General features: G+C 56.1%; 1 protein-coding gene across 1 annotated transcript; it reads left to right on the top strand.

Annotated features, from left to right (window-relative positions):
* The first annotated feature begins 84 nt into the window (after positions 1 to 84).
* LOC135271073 (PI-PLC X domain-containing protein 1-like) lies at positions 85 to 27,649 on the top strand. Its single transcript, XM_064367760.1, has 5 exons — positions 85 to 89; positions 708 to 804; positions 2,361 to 2,489; positions 4,142 to 4,297; positions 26,995 to 27,649. Exons 1-5 carry the CDS (start codon positions 85 to 87, stop codon positions 27,076 to 27,078), a joined length of 471 nt encoding a protein of 156 aa, XP_064223830.1. The 3' UTR covers positions 27,079 to 27,649.

Genomic DNA, 27,649 nt, shown 5'->3' with positions numbered 1-27,649 from the left:
GGTCTGAGAAGCAGTAGTGGAGTTCCCTGAGATACTGTCATTGCGCAGCCAGCAAGAGCGGCACACGATTAGAGCACAGCCAGCATGCGGTGAGCAGTGGGGCGGTCGGGGGTAGGGGGGTGTCTGGGGATTTTCACAGCTGCTGGTCATGTTACAGTAGGTCGTGGGACAACGAGCCCATCTCTGGTCCTTTTCCTTTAAGCTCCCAATAACTGAATAGAGTGACCAACCAAGAACCAGAGGTTCTTGGGCCACAGGCCAGGTGTGGCAAAGTTGTCTGGAGCTCATCCCTGTTCGCTAGGACTTCATGCAGTCTCCAGTCAAGGGGAATAGGGATACAGCACATGCACCTCATCAGTCAGGACACACATCCTAACTTGAATAATAATAATAAGAGGACCATCTTCCTCTTTGTGTGCTACTCTCCTGCCTCTATTGAAAAGGAAAGCAGTCTTTCCAGACCTTTCCACTGGGAACCAGCAAGAGTCCACACCCGTCCCCTGTTCATGAGGTAGTAGACATGGAATAGAGGCAAATTGTTGATCTCCACAGAAACACAAAGTGCAGAGGACAGGCCGTGAGCTAGCAGACAAGAGGAAGTGGGTCTGAAGACCTGCGCTTCCACAAAAGGACGAACAATTCAGAACAACCTGGGAAGCCCAGGCCGTGTTGCCTGAACTTCCCCACTGCCCCCACCCCTGTTAAAGCCAACAGCTACCTGAACTGACTGAGAAGCCACCTCTGGGGAGCGAGCTGAGAGGCTGCGGCAGTTACAGTAGCCCCAGGCTCGCCCACCCAGAGGCTGTCACTGCATGCTCTGTCCCAGCCAACACACCCAACAGCTGTCTCTGGCTGAGACGACTTCTCCTCACTCCTCCCTAAGATCTAGAAGAGTCCAGTCCAAATCCCTCTGAACACTATGGAAGGGCACCTTCCAGGTGCCCGAAGACATAACACAGGGCTCAGGCTTGCCCGCCATCTTCATTGGGCCACCGGCACAACACGATCCCACCACTCCCTACAAACACACGGTGACGTGACCCGTCCCCCTCTAGAAAGAATCAGTACATCCACTCCATCCTTTCCTCTACATGGTATATTCCCCCAGGCATCTTGGTCCACCTCCAAGGAGCCGTCCTCCCTAACCACAGACTCAGGGTGCAATGGCCCTCTCCAGGTGTGATGTCTTTGGGGACATCCAGTGCTCCCTCCCTCCTCGACACTAGCCCTCTCAACTGTCCCTGGGGCAGTGTCAAATTTGAATTCCCAAGGATTTGAAACGTGACAGAGACTTGCATAATGCCCCTGTCCCTACAGACTCACCTCCATTTGAAGCCATCCCCTCAGGCTGGGTGCTGATCACTGCTGTCTGACAGTTTCCACAGTGAGAAAAGTCAAGAGCAGGACCCAGAGAGTGACCTGCCTCAACAGATTCTCCTGAGTTCAGGTAGGTCCGGTAAAATTTGAAAGTAAAGCAGTTTAGAACATAGGACCCCAGACATTCTGCAGAGGGGGAGGGGCAGTGCAGCAGGTACTGGAAGGGGTGGGGGACATCCTGTGAAGGGCTCTGGCCAATAGGAAAGAACTGAGGTTCCCTTGCAGCTGGAGGGCAGCAGGGCAGACTGTGTGCACCTCTTTAGGCAACTTTTTTTTTTGTTTTTTTTTTGAGACGGAGTTTCGCTCTTGTTACCCAGGCTGGAGTGCAATGGCACGATCTCGGCTCAGCGCAACCTCTGCCTCCTGGCTTCAGGCAATTCTCCTGCCTCAGCCTCCTGAGTAGCTGGGATTACAGGCACGCGCTGCCATGCCCAGCTAATTTTCTTTTTGTATTTTTAGTAGAGACGGGGTTTCACGATGTTGACCAGGATGGTCTCGATCTCTTGACCTCGTGATCCACCCACCTCGGCCTCCCAAAGTGCTGGGATTACAGGCCTGAGGCATCACACCCAGCCCCTCTTTCACCTTTTTATGTTAATAATTTTGCCACTCCTAGCCATGCATGGAGGTTCATGTCTGTAATCCCAGCATTTTGGGAGGCCGAGGCAGGTGGATCACCTGAGGTCAGAATTTCGAGACCAGCCTGACCAACACGGTGAAACCCCGTCTCTATTAAAAATAGAAAAATTAGCCAGGCGTGGTGGCAGGTGCCTGTAATCCCAGCTACTCGGGGGGGTGAGGCAGGAGAATCGCTTGAACCTGGAGGGAGGAGGTTGCAGGGAGCCGAGATCATGCCACTGCAATCCAGCCTGGATGAGAGAGCGAGACTCCCGCTGAAGAAAATAAAAGAAACCAGCCTGTGCAATATGAGCTTTGAAGCCATGGCAACCAGCAGGGAGACGTGACAGCCCCTCTGCCCACAGGTGCTGGACATCGCGGAGCAGCTGGATGCCTGCGTGCGGTACTTAGACGTGCAGATTGCCCTCATGCTGGACGGCTCTGAGAAGAACCTGCAGTTTGTTCACATGGTATACACCATGGGACTGGTGGAGGTACGACCAGGCGGGGGGGATACACGGGGAGCGCTCAGGAGGCGGCCGGCCTCCCATGGGGAACCAGACTGCCATAGGGATGGGAGGTTCCTGACCTTTAATGGGATGACAATGTCAGCTTCAGGGCCAGACAAGAGACCAGGAGATACTGATGCCTGCTGTTCTGTTAGGAGCACTTATTTTTTTTTCTTTTGGAGATGGAATGTCGCTCTGCCACCCAGGCTGGAGTGCAGTGGCTCAATCTCGGCTCACTTCAACCTCCGCCCACCAGATTCAAGCAATTCTCCGGCCTCCGCCTCCCAAGTACCCGGGATTACAGGCGCCCACCACCACACCCGGCTAATTTTCATATTTTTAGTAGAGACGGGGTTTCACCAGGTTGGCCAGGCTGGTCTCGAACTCTTGACCTCAGGTGATCCACCCGCCTCAGCCTCTCAAAATGCTGGGATTACAGGCGTGAGCCACCACACCTGGGGTACAGGGGGTTCTTGACGGATGTGAATTTCTCCGTTTCTTTTTTTCTTTTTGTTTTCTTTCTATTTTTTTGAGACAGAGTCTTGCTCTGTCACCCGGGCTGGAGTGCAGTGGCGCAATCTCAGCTCACTGCAACGTCTTCCTTCCTGTTCAAGCGATTCTCCTGCCTCAGCCTCTGGAGTAGCTGGGATTATAAGCATGCACCACCATGCCCGGCTAATTTTTGTATTTTTAATAGAGACAGGGTTTCACCATGTTGGCCAGGCTGGTCTCGAACTCCTGACCTCAGGTGATTGGCCTGCCTCGGCCTCCCAAAGTGCTGGGATGACAGGCATGAGCCACCGAGCCGGGCTGAGTTGGCTCACTGCAGCCTCCTGTCTGCAGGAGGATCCACCTGTCTAAGCTTACCAACTACCTCTAGCTTGGACTAGAGGTGTGAACCACCACAGCTAATTCTTTAATTCTTATTTTTTTTTAGCCATGTTGCCCAGGCTCTTTTCAAACTCTTGGACTGAAGCCAGTTCTCTGGGATCGGCCTCAGCCTCCTCGCAAAGCACTGGGAGTGCCACTGTTCTGGCCTCATCTTTTCTCTTTTTTTGAGACAGAGTTTTGCTCTTTTGCCCAGGCTGGAGTGCAGTGGCTTGATCTCGGCTCACTGCAACCTCTGCCTCCTGGGTTCAAGCGATTCTCCTGCCTCGGCCTACTGAGTAGCTGGGATTACAGGTGCATACCACCATGCCCAGCTAATTTTTGTATTTTTAGTAGAGAGAGAGGTTTTGCCGTGTTGGCCAGGATGGTCTTAAACTCCTGACCTTAGGTGATCTGTCCCCGCTCGGCCTCCTGAAGTGCTGGGATTACAGCTATGAGCCAACGTGCCTGGCCGACATGGCTGGCTGCAGCCTCCACCTCCCAGGTTCAAGCAATTCTCTTGACTCAGCCTCCCAAGTAGCTGGGATTACAGGCGCCCACCACCACACCCAGCTAATTTTTTTGTATGTTTTTAGTATAGATGGGGTTTCGCCATGTTGGCCAGGCTGGTCTTGAACTCCTGACCTCAGGTGATCCGCCCGCCTTGGCCTCCCAAAGCGCTGGAATGACAGGTGTGACCCACGGAGCCCAGCCTTCCCCGAGCTGTGGGACTCATGAAGGTCTCTGCCCCTCCCCCTCCCTCCCCCCAGGACACGCTCCCGGAGATCTCAGAGTGGCTGGAGCGGCACCCTCGTGAGGTGGTCATCCTGGCCTGCAGGAACTTGCAGGGACTGAGTGAGGACCTGCACGAGTACCTGATCTTCTGCATCAAGACCATCTTTGGGGAGATGCTGTGTCCCCGCGGGGTGAGTGACGAGGGAGAAGGATGGCCACAGGTCTCTCCCAGGGCTGGGGGATCCTCACACCCTCACCCTGCATTTGCTTACCTGGTACCCCCGGGTGTGGCTGCTGCCGTGATCCCTGCAGCAGGTGGAGTTTGGAACAACAGCAGCTCCCGGCTCTCCTGCAGGCCGACCTGGAGCTGGGGGTGGCTCCTCGTGAGAACTGCTTCCTGTGATGCGTTTAGAAATCTGCATAGCAGAGCCGGACGTGGGGGCTCACACCTGTAATCCCAGCACTTTGGGAGGCCGAGGCGGGCGGATCACAAGGTCAGGAGTTCCAGGCCAGCCTGGTCAATATGGTGAAACCCTGTCTCTAAAAATACAAAAATTAGCCAGACATGGTGGCGGGCGCCTGTAATCCCAGCTACTTGGGAGGCTGAGGCAGGAGAATTGCTTGAACCCGGGAGGCAGAGGTTGCAGTGAGCTGAGATTGTGCCACTGCACTCCAGCCTGGGCGACAGAGTGAGACTCCGTCTCAAGAAAAATCAACAAAAAATTAGGCTGGGCGCAGTGGGTCACGCCTGTCATCCCAGCACTTTGGGAGGCTGAGGCAGGTGGATCACCTGAAGTCAGGAGTTCGAGACCAGCCTGGCCAACGTGGTGAAACTCTGCCTCTTCTAAAAATACAACAATTAGTCTGGCGTGGTGGCGAGTGCCTGTAGTCCTAGCTACTTGGGAGGCTGAGGCAGGAGAATGGCTTGAACCCGGGAGGCAGAGGTTGCAGTGAGCTGAGATTGTGCCACTGCACTCCAGCTTGGGTGACAGAGCGAGACTCCATCTCAAAATACAACAAAACAGGGGGTTAGGGGAGGGATAACAGGGGGTGGGGGGATTGGGGAGGGATAGCATTAGGAGATACCACGCCATGTGTGTACCTATGTAACAATCCTGCAAGATGTGCACATGTATCCCAGAACTTAAAATAAAATTAAAAACAAAAAGGAACAATGGCCAGGCGCGGCCAAAAAGGATATGTGAGCAGCATCTTCCTGGCTCCATGGGCACCCCCATCAGGGTCTGTGTTATTTTACCGGGGTTGCAGGCACCCGGGAGCCCAGACAGCAGCCTCAGAAGGGCTGAGACGTGAGCTGACCAGCCCCCCGCTCTGCAAACTGGAGGTCACGGTCAAGACGTCCTGAAGGCACCCAGAGAGGGTGCCCCGGCCTCCCCACAGGTCTGTTCCTGGCTACATGTGTTCCCCCAACCCCCTTGTAAAAAGTTTTTTAATTTTTAAATTATTTATTTATTTATTTATATATCTATATATTTTTGAGATGGCGTTTCCCTCTGTCACCCAGGCTGGAGTGCAGTGGCGCAATCTCGGCTCACCGCAACCTCTGCCTCCCAGATTCAAGCGATTCTCCTGCCTCAGCCTCCACAGTAACTGGGATTACAGGCACCTGCCACTGGGCCTGACTAGTTTTTTGTATTTTTAGTAGAGACGAGCTTTCATCATTTTGGCCACGCTGGTCTTGACCTCCTGACCTTGTGACCCACCTGCCTCAGCCTCCTAAAGTGCTGGGATTACAGGTGTGAGCCACTGCGCCCGGCCATCAATTGACTTTTAGAGACCGAGTCTTCCTCTGTCACCCAGGCTGGAGTGCAGTGGTGTGATCTGGGCTCACTGCAGCCTCCGCCTCCCAGGTTCAAGCGATTCTCCTTCCTCAGCCTCCTGAGTAGCTGGGACCACAGGCACCAAACACCATGCTGGGCTAGTTTTTTTTTTTTTTTTTTTTCATTTTTAGTAGAGACAAGGTTTCATCGCGCTCACCAGGTGGGTCTGGAACTCTTGAAGTGGGGCCTGTCCTCCCACTGTGTCCTGGCGTGATGTGGGACCCTGGAAGCAGGTCCTGTCTTTCCTCTGTGTCCTGGTTCACACCAGGACACAGGGCCTGTCCTCCCTCTGTGTCCCGGTGTGATGTGGACGTGTGGACACGGGCCAGACTTCCTCCCTCTATATCCTGGTGTGATGTCAACCTGTGAACATGGGGCCTGTCCTCCCTCTGTGTCCTCGTGTGACGTGGATCCCTGGACATGGGGCCTGTCCTCCCTCTGTGTCCTGGTGTGACGTGGACCCCTGGGCATGGGGCCTCTCGTCCCTCTGTGTTCTGGTGTGATGTGGACATGTGGACATAGGGCCCACCCTTTCTCCCTCTATGTCCTGGTGTGATGTGGACCCCTGAACACCTGGCCTGTCCTCCGTCTGTGTCCTGCTGCGATGTGGACCCCTGGACACGGGGCCTGTTTTCCCTCTGTGTCCTGGTGTGAGGTGGGCCCCTGGACACGGGGCCTATACTTCCTCTGTGTACTGGTGTGACATTCACAACTGGACACAGGGCTTGTCCTCCCTCTGTGTCCCTGTGTGATATGGACATTTGGACACAGGGCTCAGCCTTCCTCCCTCTATGTTCTGGTGTGATGTGAACCCGTGGACATGGGGCCTGTCCTCCCTGTGTGTCCTGGTGTGATGTGGACCTGTGGACACAGGGTCCCGCCTTTCTCCCTCTTTGTCTTCGTGTGACGAGGCCCCCTGGCTATGGGGTCTGTCCTCCCTCTGTGTCCTGGTGTGATGTGGACCGCTGGACACGGGGCCTGTCCTCCCTCTATGTCCTGGTGTGACGTGGACCCCTGGACATGGGGCCTGTCCTCACTGTGTGTCTTGCTGTGATGTGGACGTGTGGACACCATGCACCAGTCCTCCCTCTATTTCCTGGTGTGACGTGGACCCCTCGACATGGGGCTTCTTCTCCGTCTGTGTCCTTGTGTGACGTGGACTCCTGGATACAGGGCCAGTCCTCCCTCTGTATCCTGGTGTGGCGTGGACCCCTTTACATGGGGCCTCTCCTCCCTCTGTCGTGTTGTGATGTGGACATGTGGACAAAGGCCCACACTTCCTTCCTCTATGTCATGGTGTGACGAGGACCCCTCGACGTGGGGCCTGCCCTCCCTCTGTGTCCTGGTGTGATGTGGACACCTGAACACGGGGCCTGTCCTCCCTCTGTGTCCTGGTGTGATGTGGACACCTGAACACGGGGCCTGTCCTCCCTCTGTGTCCTGGCGTGATGTGGAAGTGTGGATACATGGCTCAGCCTTCCTCCCTCTGTGTCTTCGTGTTACGTGGAGCCTTGGACATGGGGCTTCTCCTCTCTCTGTATCCTGATGTGACGTGGACCCCTGGACGTGGGGCCTGTCCTCCCTCTGTGTCCTGGTGTGATGTCGACATGTGGACCCATTGCCCACTCTTCCTCCCACTGTGTCCTGGTGTGATGTGGAGCCTTGGACACGGGGCCTGTCCTCCGTCTGTGTCCTGTTGTGATGTGGACCCCTGGACATGGGGCCTGTCCTACATCTGTGTCCTGGTGTGATATGGACCCCTGGACATGGGGCCTGTTCTCCCTCTGTGTCCTGACGTGATGTGTATCCTGGACACCGGGCCTGTCCTCTCTCTATGTCCTGGTGTGACATAGATACCTGGACATGGGGCCTGTGCACCCTCTGTGTCCTTGTGTGATGTGGACGTGTGGGCACACGACCTATCCTTCCTCTTTGTCGTGTGGTGACATGTTCCCCTGGACACGGGGCCAGTCCTTCCTATGTGTCCTGGTGTTTCCTGGACCCCTGGACACATTGCCTGTCCTTCCTCTGTGTCGTGGTGTGAAGTGGAAGTGAGGACACACGGCCCAGCCTTCCTCTGTTTGTGTCCTGGTGTGACGACCCGTGGACACCGGGTCTGTCCTCCGTCTATGACCTGGTTTGACGTGGACTCCTCGACATGGGGCCTGTCCTCCCTCCATATCCTGCTGTGATGTGGACCCCTGGATGTGGGGCTTGTCCTCCCTCTATATCCTGGTGTGACATGGACTCCTGGACACCTGGCCTGTCCTCCGTCTGTATCCTGGTATGATGTGGACCCCTGGACACGGAGCCAGTCCTCCCTCTGTGTCCCCATGTATGCAGACCCCTGAACACGGGACCTCTCCTCCCTCTCTGTCCTGGTGTGATGTGGACCCCTGAAAACCTGGTCTGTTCTCCGTCTGTGTCCTGGTGTGATGTGGACCCGTGGACACAGGGCCTGTCCCTCCTCTGTGTCCTGGTGTGACATTCACACCAGGACACAGGGCCTGTCCTCCCTCTGTGTCCCGGTGTGATGTGGACGTGTGGACACAGGTCCCAGCCTTCCTTCCTCTATGTCCTGGTGTGACATGAACCCGTGGACATGGGGCCTGTCCTCCCTCTGTGTCCTAGTCTGATGTGGACATGTGGACACAGGACCCAGCCTTCCTCCCTCTATATCATAGTGTGACATGGACCCCTGGATACGAGGCCTTTCCTCTCTCTGTGTCCTGGTGTGACATGGACCCTTGGACATGGGCCCTATCCTCCCTCTGTGTCCTGGTGTGACGTGGACTCCTCGACATGGGGCTTGTCCTCCCTCTGTGTCCTGGTGTGACATGGACCCCTGGATTCAGGGCCTGTCCTCCCTCTATATCCAGGTGTGACGTGGACCCCTGGACATGGGACCTCTCCTCCCTATGTGTCGTGGTGTGATGTGGACATCTGGACAGAGGGCCCACCCTTCCTCCCTGTATGTGCTGGTGTTATGTGGATCCCTGAATACGTGGCCTGTCCTCCGTAGGTGTCCTGGTGTGATGTGGACCCCTGGACACGGGGCCTCTCCTTCTGTGTCCTGGTGTGATGTGGACCCCTGGACATGGTGCCTGTCCTCCCTCTGTGTCCTGGTGTGAGGTGGACCCCTGGACACGGGGCCTGTGCTTCCTCTGTGTACTGGTGTGACGTGTACCCCTGGACACACGGCCTGACCTTCCTGTGTCCTGGTGTGACATTCACACCAGGACACAGGGCCTGTCCTCCCTCTGTGTCCCCGTGTGATGTGGATGTGTGGACACAGGGCCCAGCCTTCCTCCCTCTATGTCCTGGTGTGACGTGGACCCCTGGACATGGAGCCTGTTCTCTCTCTTTGTCCTCATGTAACGTGGACCACTGGACATGGGACCTGTCCTCCCTCTGTGTCCCGGTGTGATATGGACGTGTGGACAAAGAGCACAGCCTTCCTCCTGTTAGGTCCGGGTGTAACGTGGATCCTTGGACATGCGGCCTGTCCTCCCTCTGTGTCCTGTTGTGATGTGGATCCCTGGACACGGGGCCTGTCCTCCCTGTATATCCTGGTGTGATGTGGACCCCTGGACATGGGGCCTGTCCTCCCTCTGTGTCCTGGTCTGATGTGGAGGTGTGGACACAGGGCGCAGCCTTCGTCCATTTCTGTCCTGGTGTGACGTGAAACTCTGGACATGGACCCTGTCCTCCCTCTGTGTCCTGATGTGATGTGAATGTGTGTACACAGGACCCAGCCTTCCTCCCTCTATGTCAGGCTGTGACATGGACACCTGGCCACGGGGCCTGTCCTTCCACTGTGTCCTAGACCCATGGACATATGTCCTGTCCTCCCTCTCTGTCCTGGTGTGATGTGGCAGTGTGCAAACGTGGCCCAGCCATCCTCCAACTATTTCCTGTTATGTGCACCCCTGGACATGCGGCCTCTCCTCCCGCTGTGTCCTGGTGTGATGTGGACATCAGGACACAGGGCCCAGCCTTCCTCCCTCTATGTCATAGTGTGACGAGGAACACTGGATATGGGGCCTGTCCTCCCTCTGTGTCCTGGTGTGATGTGGACGGGTGGACACAGGGCCCAGCCTTCCTCCCTCTATGTCATTGTGTGACGAGGACTGCTGGACATGGGGCCTGTCCTCCCTCTGTGTACTGGTGTGATGTGGACCCCTGGACACGGGGCCTGTCCTCACTCTATATCCTGGTTTGACATAGACCCCTGGACATGGAGCCTGTCCCCTCTCTGTGTCCGGGTGTGATGTGGACCCCTGGACACGGGACCTGTCCTCCCTCTGTGTCCTGGTGTGAAGTGGAACCCTGGAAATGGGGCCTGTACTTCCTCTGTGTACTGGTGTGACATTCACACCTGGGCAAAGGGCCTGTCCTCCCTCTATTTCCCACTGTGATGTGGACGTGTGGACTCATGGCCCAACCTTCCTCCCTCTATGCCCTGGTGTGACATGAACCCGTGGACATGGGGCCTGTCCTCCCTCTGTGTCCTGGTGTGATGTGGACATGTGGACACCGGGCCCAGCCTTCTTCCATGTCCTGGTGTGACCTGGACCCCTGGACATGAGGACTGTCCTCCCTCTGTGTCCTCTTGTCATACGGACCCCCAGACAAACAGCCTGTCCTCCGAATACGTCCTGGTGTGACGTGGACCGCTGGACATGGGGCCTGTCCTCCCTCTGTGTCCTGGTGTGATGTGGACACCTGGACACGGGGCCTGTCCTCCCTCTGTGTCCTGGTGTGATGTGGACACCTGGACACGGGGCCTGTCCTCTCTCTGTTTCCTGGTGTGATGTGGATCTGTTGGCACAGGGCCCAGCTTTCCTCCCTCTATGTCCTGGTGTGACGTGGACCCCTTGACATGAGGCCTATCCTCCATCTGTGTCCTGGTCTGATGTGGACGTGTGGACACAGGGCACAGCCTTCGTCCATCTCCGTCCTGGTGTGTCTTAAACCCCTGGATATGGAGCCTGTCCTCCCTCTGTGTCCTGGTGTGATGTGGACATGTGGACACAGGACGCAGCATTCCTCCCTCTATGTCCTGGTGTGACGTGGACCCCTGGACATAGGGGCTGTCCTCCCTCTGTGTCCTGGTGTCATGTGGACACCTGGATACGGGGCCTGTCCTCCCTCTATGTCCTGTGTGGCACGGAGCCCTGGGCATGGGGCCTGTCCTTCCTCTGTGTCCTGGTGTGATGTGGTCCTCTGGACATCGGGACTGGACATGCAGCTGGATACCTGGACATGCGGCTGGACGCCTTTCCTCCCTCTATGTCCTGGTGTGGCATGCAGACCTGGACATGGGTCCTCTTCTTCCTCTGTGTCCTGGTGTGATGTGGTCCTCTAGACATGCGGCCTGTCCTCTCGCAGTATGCTGGGGGAATGTGGACTTGTGGACACAGGGCACAGCTTTCCTCCTCCTATATCGTAGTGTGACATGGACCCCTGGACATAGGGCCTGTCCTCCCTCTGTGTCCTCATGTCATGTGGACACCTGGACACGGAGCCTGTCCTCCCTCTATGTCCTGGTGTGGCACGGAGTCCTGGACATGGGGCCTGTCCTTCCTCTGTGTCCTGGTGTGATGTGGTCCTCTGGACATGGGGCGTGTACTCCGGCAGTATCATAGGGTGATGTGGACTTGTGGGCACAGGGCCCAGCCTTCTTTCCTCTATGTCCTGGTGTGACGTGGACCCTTGGACGTGAGGCTTGTCCTCCCTCTGTACCCTGGTCTGATGTGGACGTGTGGACACAGGGTACAGCCTTCGTCCATCTCTGTCCTGTTGTGTCTTAAACCCCTGGATATGGAGCCTGTCCTCCCTCTGTGTCCTGGTGTGATGTGGACACCTGGAAACGGTGCCTGTCCTCCCTCTGTGTCCGGGTGTGATGTGGACGTGTGGACACAGGGCACAGCCTTCGTCCATCTCTATCCTGGTGTGTCTTAAACCTTTGGATATGGAGCCTGTCCTCCCTCTTGTGTCATGGTGTGATGTGGACATGTGGACACAGGGCACAGCTTTCCGCCCTCTATGTCCTGGTGTGACGTGGACCCCTGGACATGAGGCCTGTCCTCCCTCTGGTTCTGCTGTGATGTGGACGTGTGGACACAGGGCCCAGCTTTCCTCCCTGTATGTCCTGGTGTGATGTGGACCCCTGGACATAGGGCCTATCCTCCCTCTGTGTCCTGGTGTCATGTGGACACCTGGACACGGGGCCTGTCCTCCCTCTATGTCCTGGTGTGGCACGGAGCCCTGGGCATGGGGCCTGTCTTTCCTCTATCCTGGTGGGATGTGGTCCTCTGGACATGGGGCCTGTCCTCCCTCAGTATCCTGGGCGGATGTGGACTTGTGGACACAGGGCCCACCCTTCCTCCCTCTATGTCCTGTTGTCACGTGGACCCCTGGACATGAGACCTGTCCTCCCTCTGTGTCCTGGTGTGATGTGGTCGTGTGGACACAGGGCCCAGCTTTCCTCCCTCTATGTCCTGGTGTAACATGGACCCCTGGACATGTGGACTGACCTCCATCTGTGTCCTCTTGTCACAGGGTCTGTCCTCCCACTACGTCCTGGTGTGACGTGCACCGCTGGACTTGGGTCCTGTCCTCCCTCTGTTTCCTGGTGTGATGTGGACACCTGGACACTGGGTCTGTCCTCCCTCTGTGTCCTGGTGTGATGTGGACGTGTAGACATAAGGCCCAGCGTTCCTCCATGTCCTGGTGTGACGTGGACCTCTGGACATAGAGCCTGTCCTCCGTCTGTGTCGTGGTGTCATGTGGGCACCTGGACATGGGGCCTCTCCTCCCTCTGTGTCCTGGTGTCATGGGGACACCTTGACAGGGGGCCTGTCCTCCCTGTATGTTCTGGTGTAGTACGGAGCCCTGGACATGGGGCCTGTCCTTCCTCTGTGTCCTGGTGTGATGTGGTCCTGTGGACATGGTGCCTGTCCTACCTCAGTATCTTGGGGGGATGTGGACTTGTAGACATAGGGCCCAGCCTTCCTCCCTCTATGTCCTGGTGTGACGTGGAACCCTGGACATGGGGCCTGTCCTCCCTCTGTGTCCTGGTCTGATGTGGACGTGTGGACACAGGGCACAGCCTTCGTCCATCTCTGTCCTGGTGTGTCTTAAACCCCTGGATATGGAGCCTGTCCTCCCTCTGTGTCCTGGTGCGATGTGGACACCTGGACACAGGGCCTGTCCTCTCTCTGTGTCCTGGTGTGATGTGGACGTGTGGACACAGGGCACAGCCTTCGTCCATCTCTGTCCTGGTGTGTCTTAAACCCCGGGATATGAAGCCTGTCCTCCCTCTGTGTCATGGTGTGATGTGGACGTGTGGACACAGGGCCCAGCTTTCCTCCCTCTATGTTCTGGTGTGACGTGGACCCCTGGACATGAGGCCTGTCCTCCCTCTGTGTCCTGGTGTGATGTGGACGTGTGGACACAGGGCCCAGCTTTCCTCCCTCTGTGTCCTGGTGTGACGTGGACCCCTGGACATGAGGCCTGTCATCGCTCTGTGTCCTGGTGTGTTTTTGACGTATGGACACAAGACACAGCCTTCATCCATCTCTGTCCTGGTGTGTCTTAAACCCTTGGATATGGAGCCTGTCCTCCCTCTGTGTCATGGTGTGATGTGGACATGTGGACACAGGGCACAGCTTTCTGCCCTCTGTGTCCTGGTCTGATGTGGACGTGTGGATATAGGGCACAGCCTTCGTCCATCTGTGTCCTGGTGTGTCTTAAACCCCTGGATATGGAGCCTGTCCTCCCTCTGTGTCCTGGTGTGACGTGAACGTCTGGACATGGGGCCTCTCCTGCCTCTCTGTCTTGGTGTGATGTGGACATGTGGACAGAGGGCCCACCCTTCGTCCCTCTATGTCCTGGTGTAATGTGGACCCCTGAACACCTGGCCTGTCCTCCGTCTGTGTCGTGGTGTGATGTGGACCGCTGGACACGGGGCCTGTCCTCCCTCTGTATCCTGGTGTGAGGTGGACCCCTGGACACGGGGCCTGTACTTCCTCTGTGTACTGGTGTGATTTGGACCCCTGGACACGAGGCCTGTCCTTCCTCTCTCTACTGGTGTAACTATCACCCCTGGACACAGGGCCTGTCCTCGCTCTTTGTCCTGGTGTGATGTGGACGTGTGGACACAGGGCCTAGTTTTCCTCCCTCTATATCCTGGTGTGTCGTGAAACCCTGGACATTGGGCCTGTCCTCCCTCTGTGTCCTGATGTGATGTGGATGCCTGGACATGGGGCCTGTCCTCCCTCTGTGTCCTGGTCTGTTGTGGACGTGTGGACACAGGGCCCAGCCTTCCTGCATCTCTGTCCTGGTGTAACGTGCACCACTGGACATGGAGCCTTTCCTGCCTCTGTGTCCTAGCGTTATGTGGACGTGTGGACACTGGACCCAGCCTTCCTCCCTCTGTCATGGTGTGACGTCGGCCCTTGTACATGGGGCCTCTCCTTCCTCTGTCTCCTGGTGTGATGTGGACCCCTGGACACAGGGCGTGTCCTCCCTGTATGTCCTGGTGTGACCTTCACACCTGGAAACAGGGCCTATCCTCCCTCTATGTCCTGGTGTGACGTGGACCCCTGGATATGGGGCCTGTCCTCACTGTGTGTCTTGATGTGATGTGGTCATGTGGACAGAGGGCGCTGCCTTCCTCCGTCTATTTCCTCTTGTGACGTGGACTCCTGGACATGGGGCCTGTCCTCCCACTGTGTCCTGGTGTGATGTGGAACGCTGGACACATGTCCTGTCCTTCCTATGTGTCCTGGTGTGACCTTCACACCTGGAAACAGGGCCTGTCCTCCCTCTGTGTCCTGGTGTGACATGGACCCCTGGATATGGGGCCTGTCCTCACTTTGAGTCTTGCTGTGATGTGGACGTGTGGACACAGGGCGTTGCCTTTCTCTTGTCCATTTCCTCCTGTGACATGGACCCCTTGACATGGGGCCTGTCCTCCCACTGTGTCCTGGTGTGATGTGGAACTCTGGACACAGGTCCTGTCCTTCCTCTGTGTCCTGGTGTGACCTTCACACCTGGAAACAGGGCCTGTCCTCCCTCTGTGTCCCGGTGTGATGTGGACGTGTGGACACAGGGACCAAAGTTCCTCCCTCTATATCCTGGTGTGTCGTGAAAACCTGGACATGGGGCCTCTCCTCCATCTGTGTCCCGGTGTGATGTGGACGTGTGGACATGTCCCTGCGTTCCTCCCTCTGTGTCCTGTTGTGACGTGGACTCGTGGTCAACTGGCGTGTCCTCCATCTGTGTCCTGATGTCATGTGGACCCCTGGATATGGGGCCACTCCTCCTCTGTGTCCTGGTTTGAAAAGGAACCCTTGGACACGGGGCCTGTTCTCACTCTGTCTCCTGGTGTAATGTAGACCCCTGGACACCTGGTCTGTCCTCCTTTTATGTCCTGGTTTGACGTGGACGCCTGAACATGGGGCCTGTCCTCCATGTCCTGGTGTGATTTGGACCCCTGCACACGGGGCCTGTCCTCCCTCTGTGTCCTGGTGTGATGTGGACATCTCGACATGTGGCTTGTCCTCCCTCCATGTCCTGGTGTGATGTGGACCCCTGGATACGGGGCCTGTCCTCCCTCTATATCCTGGTGTGACAGACCCCTGGACATGGGGCCTCTCCTCCCTCTGTGTCCTGGTGTGATGTGCACATGTGGAAAGAGGGCCCCCCCTTCCTCCCTCTATGTCCTTGTGTGATGTAAATCCCTGGACACCTGGCTTGTCCTCCATCTGTGTCCTGGTGTGATGTGGACCCCTGGACACGGGGCCTGTTCTCCCTCTATGTCCTGGTGTGATGTAGACCCCTGGACACCTGGTCTGTCCTCCTTCTATGTCCTGGTTTGACGTGGACGCCTGAAAATGGGGCCTGTCCTCACTGTTTGTCTTGCTGTGATGTGGACGTCTGGACACGGCGCAGCCGTCCTCCCTCTATTTCCTGGTGTGACGTGGACCTCTTGACATGGAATTTGTCCTCCCTCTTTGTCCTGGTGTGATGTCGACCCCTGGATACGGGGCCTGTCCTTCTTCTGTATCCTGGTGTGATGTGGAACCCTGGACATGGGGACTGTCCTCCCACTGTGTCCTGGTGTGACGTGGAACCCTGGACACAGGACCTGTCCTCCCTCTATGTCCTGGTGTGACGTGAACCCGTGGACATGGGGCCTGTCCTCCCTCTGTGTCGTCATGGGACATGGATCCCTGGACATGGGGCCTCTCCTCCCTCTGTGTCCTGGTGTGATGGGGACGTGTGGACACAGGGCCCAGCCTTCCTCCCTCTATATCCTGGTGTGATGTGGACTCCTGGACACCTGGACTGTCCTCTGTCTGTGTCCTAGTGTGATGTGGACCCCTGGACATGGGGCCTCTCCTCCCTCAGTGTTCTCGTGTGGTGTGGACCCCTGTACATGGGACCTGTCCTTTCTCTGTGTCCTGGTGTAACAAGGACCCCTGGACACGGGGCCTGTCCTTCCTCTGTCTACTGGTATAACAATCACCCCTGGACACTGGGGCTGTCCTCGCTCTGTGTCCTGTTGTGATGTGGAGGTGTGGACACAGGGCCGAGACTTCCTCCCCCTATATCCTGTTGTGTCATGAAACCCTGGACATGGGGCCTGTCCTCCCTCTGTGTCGTGGTGTGATGGGGACCCCTGGACACGGTGCCTGTCCTCCCTTTGTGTCCTAGTGTCATGTGGACACCTGTACATGCATCCTGTCGTCCCTCTGTGTCCTGGTGTAATGTGGACCGCTGGACATGGGGCCTTTAGTACCTCTGGGTCCTGGTGAGACATAGGTCCCTGGACATGGGGCCTTTCCACCCTCTGTGTCCTGGTGTGATGCGGACGTTTGGAAACAGGCCCCAGCCTTTCTCCCTCTATATCCTGGTGTGAGCTGGACCCTGGGACATGGGGCCTGTGCTTCCTCTGTGTCCTGGTGTGCCATGAACCCCTGGACACATGGCCTCTCCTCCCTCACTGTCCTGGTGTGATGTGGACATGTGGACACACGGCCTAGGCTTTCTCCCTCTGTGTCCTGGTGTTATGTGTTCCCTTGGACATGGGGCTTGTCCTCCCTCTGTGTCCTGTTGTTACGTGGACCCCTGGACATGGGGCCTCTCCTCCCTCTGTGTTCTGGTGTGATGTGGACATGTGGTCAGAGGGCCCACCCTTCATCCCTCTATGTCCTGGTGTGGTCTGGACCCCTGAACAGCTGGCCTGTCCTCCGTTTGTATCCTAGCATGAGGTGGACCCCTGGACATGGGACCTGTCCTTCCTCTGTTTCCTGGTGTGACGTTCACACCGGGACACAGGGCCTATACTCCCTCTGTGTCCTGGTATGACGTGGACCCCTGGACACGGAGCCTGCCCTTCCTGTATGTCCTGCTGTGATGTGGACCCCTGGACAGGGGACCTATCCCCTCTCTGTGTGGTGGTCTGATGTGGACCTGTTGACACAGGGCCCAGCCATCGTCCATCTCTGTCCTGGTGTGACGTGAACCCCTGGACATGTAGCCTGTCCTCCCTCTGGGTCCTGGTGTGATGTGGACGTGTGGACACAGGACCCAGCCTGCCTCCCATGTCATGGTGTGACATGGACACCTGGAAACGAGGCCTGTCCGTCCTCTATGTCCTGGTGTGATATGGACCCCTGGACACATGGCCTGTCCTTCCTCTGTACCCTGGTGTGATATGACAGTGTGCACACACAGCGCAGCTGTCCTCCCACTGTGTCCTGGTGTGATGTGGACATGTGGACAGAGGGCCCACCCTTCCTCCCTCTATGTCCTGGTGTGATGTGTATCCCTGAACACCTGGCCTGTCCTCTGTGTGTGTCCAGTTGTGATGTGGACCCCTGGACACGGGGCCTGTCCTCCCTATGTGTCCTGGTGTGAGGTGGACCCCCTAGACACAGGGCCTGTCCTTCCTCTGTGTCCTGCTGAGATGTGGCCCCTGGACACGGAGTCTGTCCTTCCTCTGTGTCCTGGTGTGACATTCATACCTGGACACAGGTCCTGTCCTCCCTCTGTGTCCCGGTGTGATATGGACGTGTGGACACAGGACCCAGCCTTCCTTCCTCTATGTCATGGTGTGACGTGGACCCCGGGACAAGGGGCCTGTCCTTCCTCTGTGTCGTGCTGTGATGTGTACATGTGTACTCAGGGCCCAGCCTTCCTCCCTCTATGTCCTGTTGTGATTTGGACCCCTGAACACCTGGCCTGACCTCCATCTGTGTCCTGGTGTGATGTGGACCCCTGTACATGGGGCCTGTCCTCCCTCTGTGTCCTGGTGTGACATTCACACGAGGACACAGGGCCTGTCCTCCCTCTGTGTCCTGGTGTTATGTGCACATGTGGACACAGGGCCCAGCCTTCCTCCCTCTATGTCCTGATGTGACGTGAACCCATGGACATGGGACCTGTCCTCCCTCTGTGTCCTGTTGTGATATGGACCCCTGGACACGGGGCATGTCCTACTTCTGTGTCCTGGTGTGATGTGGAACCCTGGACATGGGGCCTGTTCTCCCTCTGTGTCCTGGTGTAATATTTACCCGTGAACACGAGGCCTGTCCTCCTCCTATGTCCTGGTGTGACATGGACAACTTGACATGGGACTATTCCCTCCTCTGTGTCCTGGTGTGATGTGGACCCCTGGACATGGGGCCTGTCCTACCTCTAAGTCCTGGTGTGACGTGGACCCCTGGATATGGGGCCTGTACTCCCTGTGTCCCGCTGTGATGTGGACATGTGGACACAGGGCCCAGCTTTCCTCCCTCTATATCCTGGTGTGACGTGCACCCCTGAACACTTGGCCTGTCCTCCATCTGTGTCCTGGTGTGATGTGGACCGCTGGACACGGGGACTGTCCTCCCTATGTGTCTTGGTGTGACATTCACCCCTGGACACAGGGCCTTTACTCCCTCTGTGTCCCGGTGTGATGTGCACATGTGGACACAGGGCCCAGCCTTCCTCCCTCTATGTCCTGGTGTGACATGGACACATGGACATGGGGCCTGTCCTCCCTCTGTCGACTCGTGTGATATGGACCTCTGGACACGGTTCCTGTCCTCCCTCTAAGTCCTGGTGTGACATGGACCCCTGGACATGAGGCCTGTCCTCCCTCTGTGTTCTGGTGTGATGTAGACCCCTGGGCATGGAGCCTGTCCTCCCTCTATGTCCTGGTGTGACGTGGACCCCTGGACATGGCGCCTGTCCTCCGTGTCCTGGTGTGATGTGGACGTGTGGACACAGGGCCCTGCCTTCCTCCATCTCTGTCCTGGTGTGACGGGGACCCCTGGACATGGGGTTTGTCCTCCCTCTGTGTTCTGTTGTGATGTGGACTTGTGGACACAGGACCCGGCCTTCGTTCCTCTATGTTAGTGTGTGACGTGGACCCCTGGACACAGGGCCGGTCCTTCCTCTGTGTCCTGGTGTGACATGGACCCCTGAACACATGGCCTGTCCTCCCTCTGTGTCCTGGTGTGATGTGGCAGTGCGTACACACGGCCCAACCTTCATCCCACTGTGTCCTGGTGTGACGTGGAGCTGTGAACACAGGGCTTGTTCTCCCTCTGTGTCCTGGTGTGATGTGGACATGTGGACACAGGTCCCAGCCTTCCTCCATCTATGTCCTGGTGTGACGTGGACTGCTGGTCACCTGGCCTGTCCTTCATCTGTGTCCTGCTGTAACGTGGACCCCGGACATGGGGCCAGTCCTCCCTCTGTATCTTCGTGTGATGTGGAACCCTGGATATCGGGCATGTCCTTCTGTCTTCTGGTGTGATATGGACCCCTGGACACGGGGCCTATCCTTCCTCTGTCTCCTGGTGTAACAATCACCCCTAGACACAGGGCCTGTCCTCGCTCTGTGTCCTGGTGTGATGTGGACCTGTGGACACAGAGCCCAGCCTTCCTCCATCTGTGTCCTGGTGTGTCGTGAAACCCTGGACATGGGGCCTGTCCTCCCTCTGTGTCCTGGTGTGATGTAGGCCCCTTGACACAGAGCCTATCCTCCCTCTATGTCATGGTGTGATGTGGACCCCTGGACATGTGGCTTCTCGTCTCTCTGTGTCCTGGTGTGATGTGGACCCCTGGAAATGGGGCCTGTCCTCCCATCTCTATCCTGGTGTGATGTGGACGTGTCGACACAGGGCCCAGCCTTCCTCCCTCTTTGTCCTCGTGTGACATGGACTCCTGGACACCTGGCCTGTTCTCCCTCTGTATCCTGGTGTGATGTGGACCCCTGTACATGGGGCATGTTCTCCCTCTGTGTCCTGGTGTGATGTGGACCCCTGTACATGGGGCATGTTCTCCCTCTGTGTCCTGGTGTGATGTGGACCCGTGGACACGGGGCCTGTCCTCCCTTTGTTTTCTGGTGTGATGTGGATGTGTGGACACAGGGCCCAGCCTACCTCCCTCTATGTCATGGTATAACGAGGACCCCTGGACATGGTGCCTGTCCTCCCTCTGTGTCCTGTTGTGATGTGGACCCCTGGACATGGGGCCTGTCCTCCCTCCAAGTCCTGGTGTGACGTTGATCCCTGGACATGGGGCCTGTCCTGCCTCTGTGTCCTGGTCAGATGTGGACATGTAGAGACACGGCCGAGCCTTCCTCCCTCTATGTCCTGGTGTGACGTGGACCTCTGGATATTGGGCCTGTCCTCCCTCTGTGTCCTGGTGTGATGTGGACCCTTGGACACAGTGCCTGTCCTCCCTCTGTGTCCTGGTGTCACGTGGAACCCTGTCCATGAGGCCTGTTGTCCCTCTGTGTCCTGGTGTGATGTGGACCCCTGGACATGGTGTCTAGTCTACCTCTTTGTGCTGGTGTGACGTGGACCCCTGGACACGGGGTCTGTCCTCCCTCTGTGTCCTGGGGTGATGTGGATCCCTTAACATAGGACCAGTTCACCCTCTATGTCCTGGTGTGACGTGGTCCACTGGACATAGGGCCTATCTGGCCTCTGTGTCTTGGTGTGATGTGGACCTGTGGAAACAGGGCCCAGCCTTCCTATCTCTATGTCCTGATGTGACGTGGACCCCTGGACATGGGGCCTGTCCTCCATCTGTGTCCTGGTGTTATGTGGACATGTTAACACAGGGCCCAGCCTTCCTCCCTCTATGTCCTGCTGTGATGTTGACCCCTGGACATGGGGCCTGTACTCCATTTGTGGCCTGGTGTGCCGTGAACCCCAAGACACAGGACCTGTCCTCCCTCTGTGTCCTGGTGTGATGTGGACCCCTGGACACGACGTTTTCTCCCTCTGTGTCCTGGTATAATGGGAACCCCTGGACACAGGGCCTGTCTTCTTACTTTGTCCTGGTGTGATGTGAGCGAGTGGAAAGAAGTCCCAACCTTCCTCCCTCTGTGTCCTGGTGTTACGAGGACCCCTGGGCATGGGTCCTGTCCTCCCTATGTGTCCTGGTGTGATGTGGACCCCTGGACATGCGGCCTGTACTCGCTCTATGTCCCGGTGTGACGTGGAACCCTGGACACAGGGCCTGTCCTCAGTCTTTGTCCTGGTGTGATGTGGACCTGTGGTCACGGCACCCAGCCCCTCCTCCCCCTCTGTGTCCTGGGTCGCCGGGTGTGGGCCGTAATGCGGGCGGGGACCTCCAGTGGGCTGAGGTATGTCTCATCCATGCCTTGGGGCTCCCTCTCTTGTGTGAGCCGAGGGTTGTGAAAGGTGCTTGAGTTAAGTGGGCTGAGTGTGGGGCCCTGGAAATGCTGGGACTTCCCGGTTGACAGTGCCCTTGTGTGCTGCAAGGTGTGCTTGCCAACCACTCCCGATGCCCGGAACGGAAGCTCTTGGTCGGGGCACTACCTTTGATGCAAAGCCCTCTTCTCCACTGGAACATTCCTTCAGCCCATGATTGAGTTTCAAATACTGAGGATGGGGAGCACCCCCTCCAATAGCAAGAAGGGACACCAGGTGGAGATAAATGTTTATTTTATTTTATTTATTTATTTATTTATTTTGATTTGGAGTCTTGCTCTGTCGCCCAGGCTGGAGGGCAGTGGTGTGATCTCGGCTCACTGCAAACTTTGCCTCCCAAGCTCAAGAGATTCTCCTGCCTCAGGCTCCTAAGTATCTGGGATCACAACACCCACTACCACTCCTGTCTAAGTTTTTGTATTTTTAGTAGAGATGGGGTTTCACCATGTTGGCCAGGCTGGTCTCAAACTCCTGACCTCATGTGATCTGCCTGCCTTAGCCTCCCAAAGTGCTGGGATTACAGGTATCAGCTACTGTGCCCGGCCTGAGCTGGCTTCTTTTAAACCATCACCAATTCCATTCCCCTTCTCCTTCCTGAGAAGCAAAAAGGACCTAGAAATAGAAATTCCATTTAACCCAGCAATCCCATTACTGGGTATATATCCAAAGGATTATAAATCGTTCTACTATAAGGACACATGCACATGAATGTTCATTGCAGCACAGTTTACAATAGCAAAGACCTGGAACCAACCCAAATGCCCATCGATGATAGACCGGACAGGAAAAATGTGGCACGTATACACCATGGAATATTATGCAGCCATCAAAAACGATGAATTCGCGTCCTTTGTAGGGACATGGATGAACCTGGAAACCATCATTCTCAGGAAACTGACACAAGAACACAAAATCAAACATTGCATGTTTTCACTCATAGACGGGTGTTGAACAAAGGGAACACATGGACACAGGGAGGGGAGCACTATACACTGTGGTCTGTTGGGGGGGAATGGGAGGGACCGTGGCGGGTGGGGAGTTGGGGGAGAGATAGCATGGGGAGAAATGCCAGATATAGGTGAAGGGGAGGAAGGCAGCAAATCACACTGCCACATATGCACCTATGCAACAATCTTGCATGTTTTTCACATGTACCCCAAAACCTAAAATGCAATTAAAAAAAAAAGGAAAGGAAAAAAGGCCAGGCATGGTGGCTCACACCTGTAATTCCAGCACTTTGGGAGGCCGAGGTAGGCGGATCACATGAGGTCAGGAGTTCGAAACCAGCCTGACCAACATGGTGAAACCCCATCTCTACTGAAAACACAAAAATTATCCGGGTGTGGTGGCGGGCACCTGTAGTCCCAGCTTCTCGGGAGCCTGAGGCAGGAGAGTCGCTTGAACCCGGGAGTGGGAGGCTGCAGTGAGGTGAGATCGCACCACTGCACTCCAGCCTGGGCGATGGAGGAAGATTCCATCTCAAAAAGAAAAAAACAAGTAACTTCTATTTCCAATATTTACGGTTCCTGAAATTGCCTCCTGACATATTTTCAGTTCGGCCTAAAGGTTTCTCTGTACACAGTGAACTGTGAGGTAACAGAAAGTGTAAACAGACCAGAACCTACTCTTCTGCCGACCACTGAGTTTCAGCCAAAGGCAGCCAAATGTTGAAACCGGGTTCAAATAAGGTAAACGCCAAGCTGCCACCAATGCGGCTGTTTCTGTGCCTGGCTTCTGCCTCCCCTCCCTCCCTCCCTTTTTTCCTTTCTCCCTTCTTCCTTCTTCCTTTTTCCTTTCCCTTCCCTTCCCTTCTTCCCTTCCCTCCCCTCCCATCCCCTCCCTTTCCCTCTCCCCCTTCCCTTCCCGGTTTCCCTTCCCTCCCCTCCCCTCCCCTTCCCCCTTCCCCCTTCCCTTCCCCCTTCCCTCCCCTCCCCTCTTCCCTCTCCTCCCCTTCCTTCTCCCCTTTCCTCACCTCTGCTCTCCTCCACTCTCCTTCCCTCCACTTCCCTCCCCTTCCCCCTTCCCTCCCCTCCCCTTCTCCCCTTCCCACCCCTCCCCTTCCTTCCTCTTCCCCTTACCCTCCCCTTGCCCTTCCCTTCCCTCTTCTTCTCCCCTTCCCTCCATTTCCCCCTTCCCAGCCCTCCTCTCCCCTCCCCTTCCCTCCCTTCCCCTCCTTTCCCCCTTCCGCCTTCCCCTCCCATTCCCTTCCCCCCTTCCCTCCCCTCTCCCCTTCCCTCCCCTACCCTCTACTCACCTTTCCTTTCACCCTTCCCTGTTCCCTTCTTTCCTTCCCTGCTTCCCTTCCCTCCCCTCCCCCTTCCCTCCCCTCCTCTCCCCTCTGCTCCCCTTTCTTTCCCCCTTCACTTCCCCTTTCCCTTCTTTGCTTTGCTTCTTTCCTTCCCTTGTTCCCCTCCCTTCCCTTCCCCTTCCATTTCTCCCTTCCCCGCTTCCCTCCCCGCTCCCCTTCCCGTATCCCCCCAACTTCCTTTCCTTTCCTGAGATGGAGATTCTCTCGTCACCCAGGCTGGAGTGCAGTGGCACAATGTCAGCTCACGGTAACCTCCACCTCCCGGATTCAAGGAATTCTCCTACCTCAGCGTCCCGAGTAGCTGGGATCACAGGCACGTGCCACCACACCCAGCTAATTTTTGTATTTTTAGTAGAGACGGGGTTTCATGATATTGGTCCGTCTGGTCTCGCAGTCCTGACCTCAGGTGATCCGCCTACCTCAGCCTCCCAAAGTGCTAGGATGACAAGTGTGAATCAGACCTTGCCCAGCCTCAGAGCAAGGTTTTATCTAGGTAGCCAGCTTCAGAGAGGATAGATGGGAAAGATTTCTTATCAGACTTCAGGTCTGTGTTGATGTGAGTGCTGTGTTTTTCATATAATGTGCTTGCTGGACCTACAGAATGACGCTCGGCCCCCTACCCCACTTCCCACCATGGCGGGAACCAGTCTTTCAGGCTGTAGAGTGCCCTGCTCAAGGAGGCAGTCCATTCAGATGGTTGGGGAGCCTTTCAATTTTAATTTTGGTTTACAGGTTCTGTAGATTATGCAAAAGGTAGATTAAGGAGAGCAAAACAGGCCAGGTGCGGTGGCTCACGCCTGTAACCCCAGCACTTTGGGAGGCTGAGGCAGGCGGATCACCTGAGGTCAGCAGCTCAAGACCCATCTGACCAACATGGTGAAGCCCCGTGTCTACTAAAAAATACAAAAATTGGGCCAGACGTGGTGGCTCACACCTGTAATCCAAGCACTTTGCAGGCCAAAGCGGGTGGATCACCTGAGGTTGTGAGTTCAAGATCAGCCTGACCGACATGGTGAAACCCCGTCTTCAAAAACAAAAAAAAAAATACAAAAATTGACACGGCGTCATGGCTCACTCCTGTAATCCCATCACTTTGGGAGGTTGAGGCATGTGGATCACCTGAGGTCAGGAGTTTGAGACCAGCCTGGCCAAGATGACGAAACCCCGTCTCTACTGACAACACAAAAATCAGCCGGGCATGGTGTGGCGGGCACCTGTAGTCCCAGCTACTCAGGAGGCTGAGGCAGGAGAATCACTTGAACCCGGGAGGCGGAGGATCTGGTGAGCCGAGACTGTGCCACTGCGCTCCAGCCTGGGCGACAAGAGCAAAAGTCTGTCTCAAAAAAAAAAAAAAGGAAAAAAATGAGCAAGGTTTGGCACGGTGGCTCACGCCTGTAATCCCAGCAATCTGGGAGGCCAAGGCGGGTGGATCACTTGAGGTCAGGAGTTTGAGACCAGCCTGGCCAAGATGGCAAAACCCCGTCTCTACTAAAAATACAAAATTAGCCGGGCGTGGTGCCGGGCCCCTGTATTCCCAGCTACTCAGTAGGCTGAGGCAGGAGAATCACTTGGACCCAGGAGCCAGAGGATGCAGCGAGCCAAGATCGTGCCAATGCACTCCAGCCTGGGCTACAGAGTAAAACTCTGTCTTAAAAAAACAAGAAACAAAAAACCCCAGCTCACAGGTTGGGCAAAGGAGCAGGCTTTTGTCAACCTGGTCTCTTGCCCTTACCCAGGAATAAGGTTACACAGTTTAGAAATGCGGTTTTTTTGTTTGTTTGTTTGTTTTTTGAGACGGAGTTTCAGTCTTGTCGCCCAGGCTGGAGTGCAATGCCGCAATCTCAGCTCACTGCATCCTCTGCCTCCCAGGTTTAAGCGATTCAGTTCTCCTGCCTCAGCCTCCCGAGTAGCTGGGATTACAGGCATGTGCCACCACACCCAACTAATTTTTTGTATTTTTGCCAGAGACGGGGTTTCACCATGTTGGTCAGGCTGGTCTCAAACTCCTGACCTCAGATGGTCCGCCCGCCTCAGCCTCCCAAGGTGCTGGGATGACAGGCATGAGCCACCATGCCCGGCCTAGAAATAAGTCTTAAAAGCCACTGAGAGAACTTGGCCTTAACCTTCTGCTGACTTTGCTGTCTTCTGGTCTTGGAGTGAGCTCAGCTGGCCAACACAGGGGCACGGGAACCTACCTACCCCTGGGGGAGCTCCTTCAAGCACAGCCTGCAGCCCCCTTCGCCCTGCCCCCTCAGAGATTCTGGCTCAGCATATCTACATGGACCCTCAAAATTTGCTTTTCTAATTATGCAGCGACCCAATTTTCACAATCACTGGTCAGTGTCAACACTCTCTATAAGCCTCATAACAAATGTCACAGACTTTGTGCCGAACACAACAGCATTCTTCTCTGTCTCCCACATGGGGATTCGGACGTGGGCATCTTTGGGGCCATTATTCTGTCTCCCACATGGGGATTAGGATGAGGACATCTTGGGGGCCATTATTCTCTCTCCTTCATGGGGATTAGGATGTGGACATCTTTGGGGACATTATTCTGTCTCCCACATGGGGATTAGGACGTGGACATCTTTGTGCAATCATTCTGTCTCCCACATGGGATTAGGACGTGGACATCTTTGGGGTCATTATTCTGTCTCCCACATGGGGATTAGGACGTGGACATCTGGGGCCATTATTCTGTCTCCCACATGGGGATTAGGATGTGGGCATCTTTGTGCCATTATTCTGTCTCCCACATGGGGATTAGGACTTGGACATCTCTGGGGCCATTATTTTGTCCCCACATGGGGATTAGGATGTGGCTATCTTTGGGGCCATTATTCTGTCTTTCACATGGGGATTAGGATGTGGCCATCTTTGGGGCCATTATTCCTGAGATCTGAGCCTCTAACCATGTGAATAAGAGGGGTAAACGGGCGGGTGGAGGCAGGTGGTTGTGTGATGTCTCCACCTACTCACTGTTCCAGGAGGGCTGTTTGTGGGCGGCATCAACCTCACCGAGAACCTGCAGTACATCCTGGTGCACCCATCAGAGTCCCCGGAGAAGATGATGATGCCCAACCTGCTGTGCCTGCGGTTGTGGGTCTGGGAGCAGTGCCTGAGGCCGGGGTCCCACTGCACCAACGTCATCACGGGAGACTTCATCGGCGAGGACAGCTTTGTCAGCGATGTCATCACACTCGACCAGAAGCTGCTGTGGTGCTGACAGGGACCCTTCCTAAGTCTGGGACACGGCGGCTGCAGGTTCACCCCCGACGTCCCAAGTATTGTGCCTTATGTGCGGGCCAGATATCGGTGATCGGGGACCCATCCTATGCCTTCTTTTTCTTTTTGTTAAGAAATAGAGATGGGATCTTGCTGTGCTGGCCAGGCTGGTCTCTATGGGGTCTTGACCTCCTAGCCTAAAGTAATCCTCCCAGCTCAGCCTCCCAAAGTGATGGGATGACTTTTTTCTGTATTCTTCCTGCTGTGGTGACTGCAGCCCTCACAGACCCCGAGAAAGACGGCCCTCCCACAAGTCACTAATTGCTAAACCCAATAACAATGCCCTTGGGAGCTGGCCTGCCCTGTGCAAGCCAGCATCCCCTCGGCTAGCTCCCACACACCAAGCCAGTATTTCCT

Source organism: Aotus nancymaae, unplaced genomic scaffold (genome assembly GCF_030222135.1).
Source record: "Aotus nancymaae isolate 86718 unplaced genomic scaffold, 86718_ANA_hifiasm-v0.15.2.pri h1tg000075l, whole genome shotgun sequence".
NCBI classification, from domain to species: Eukaryota; Metazoa; Chordata; class Mammalia; order Primates; family Aotidae; genus Aotus; species Aotus nancymaae.
The sequence above is the reverse complement of the archived record's forward strand: the minus strand, read 5'-3'. Positions and strand labels throughout refer to the sequence as shown.

Bases quoted from the DNA above. Each gene is read 5' to 3' on its own strand.
- LOC135271073 (XM_064367760.1), top strand. The intron at 805-2,360 runs GTCACTGCATGC...CTCTGCCCACAG, and splicing joins GGCTCGCCCACCCAGAGGCT to GTGCTGGACATCGCGGAGCA. The intron at 4,298-26,994 runs GTGAGTGACGAG...TCACTGTTCCAG, and splicing joins AGATGCTGTGTCCCCGCGGG to GAGGGCTGTTTGTGGGCGGC.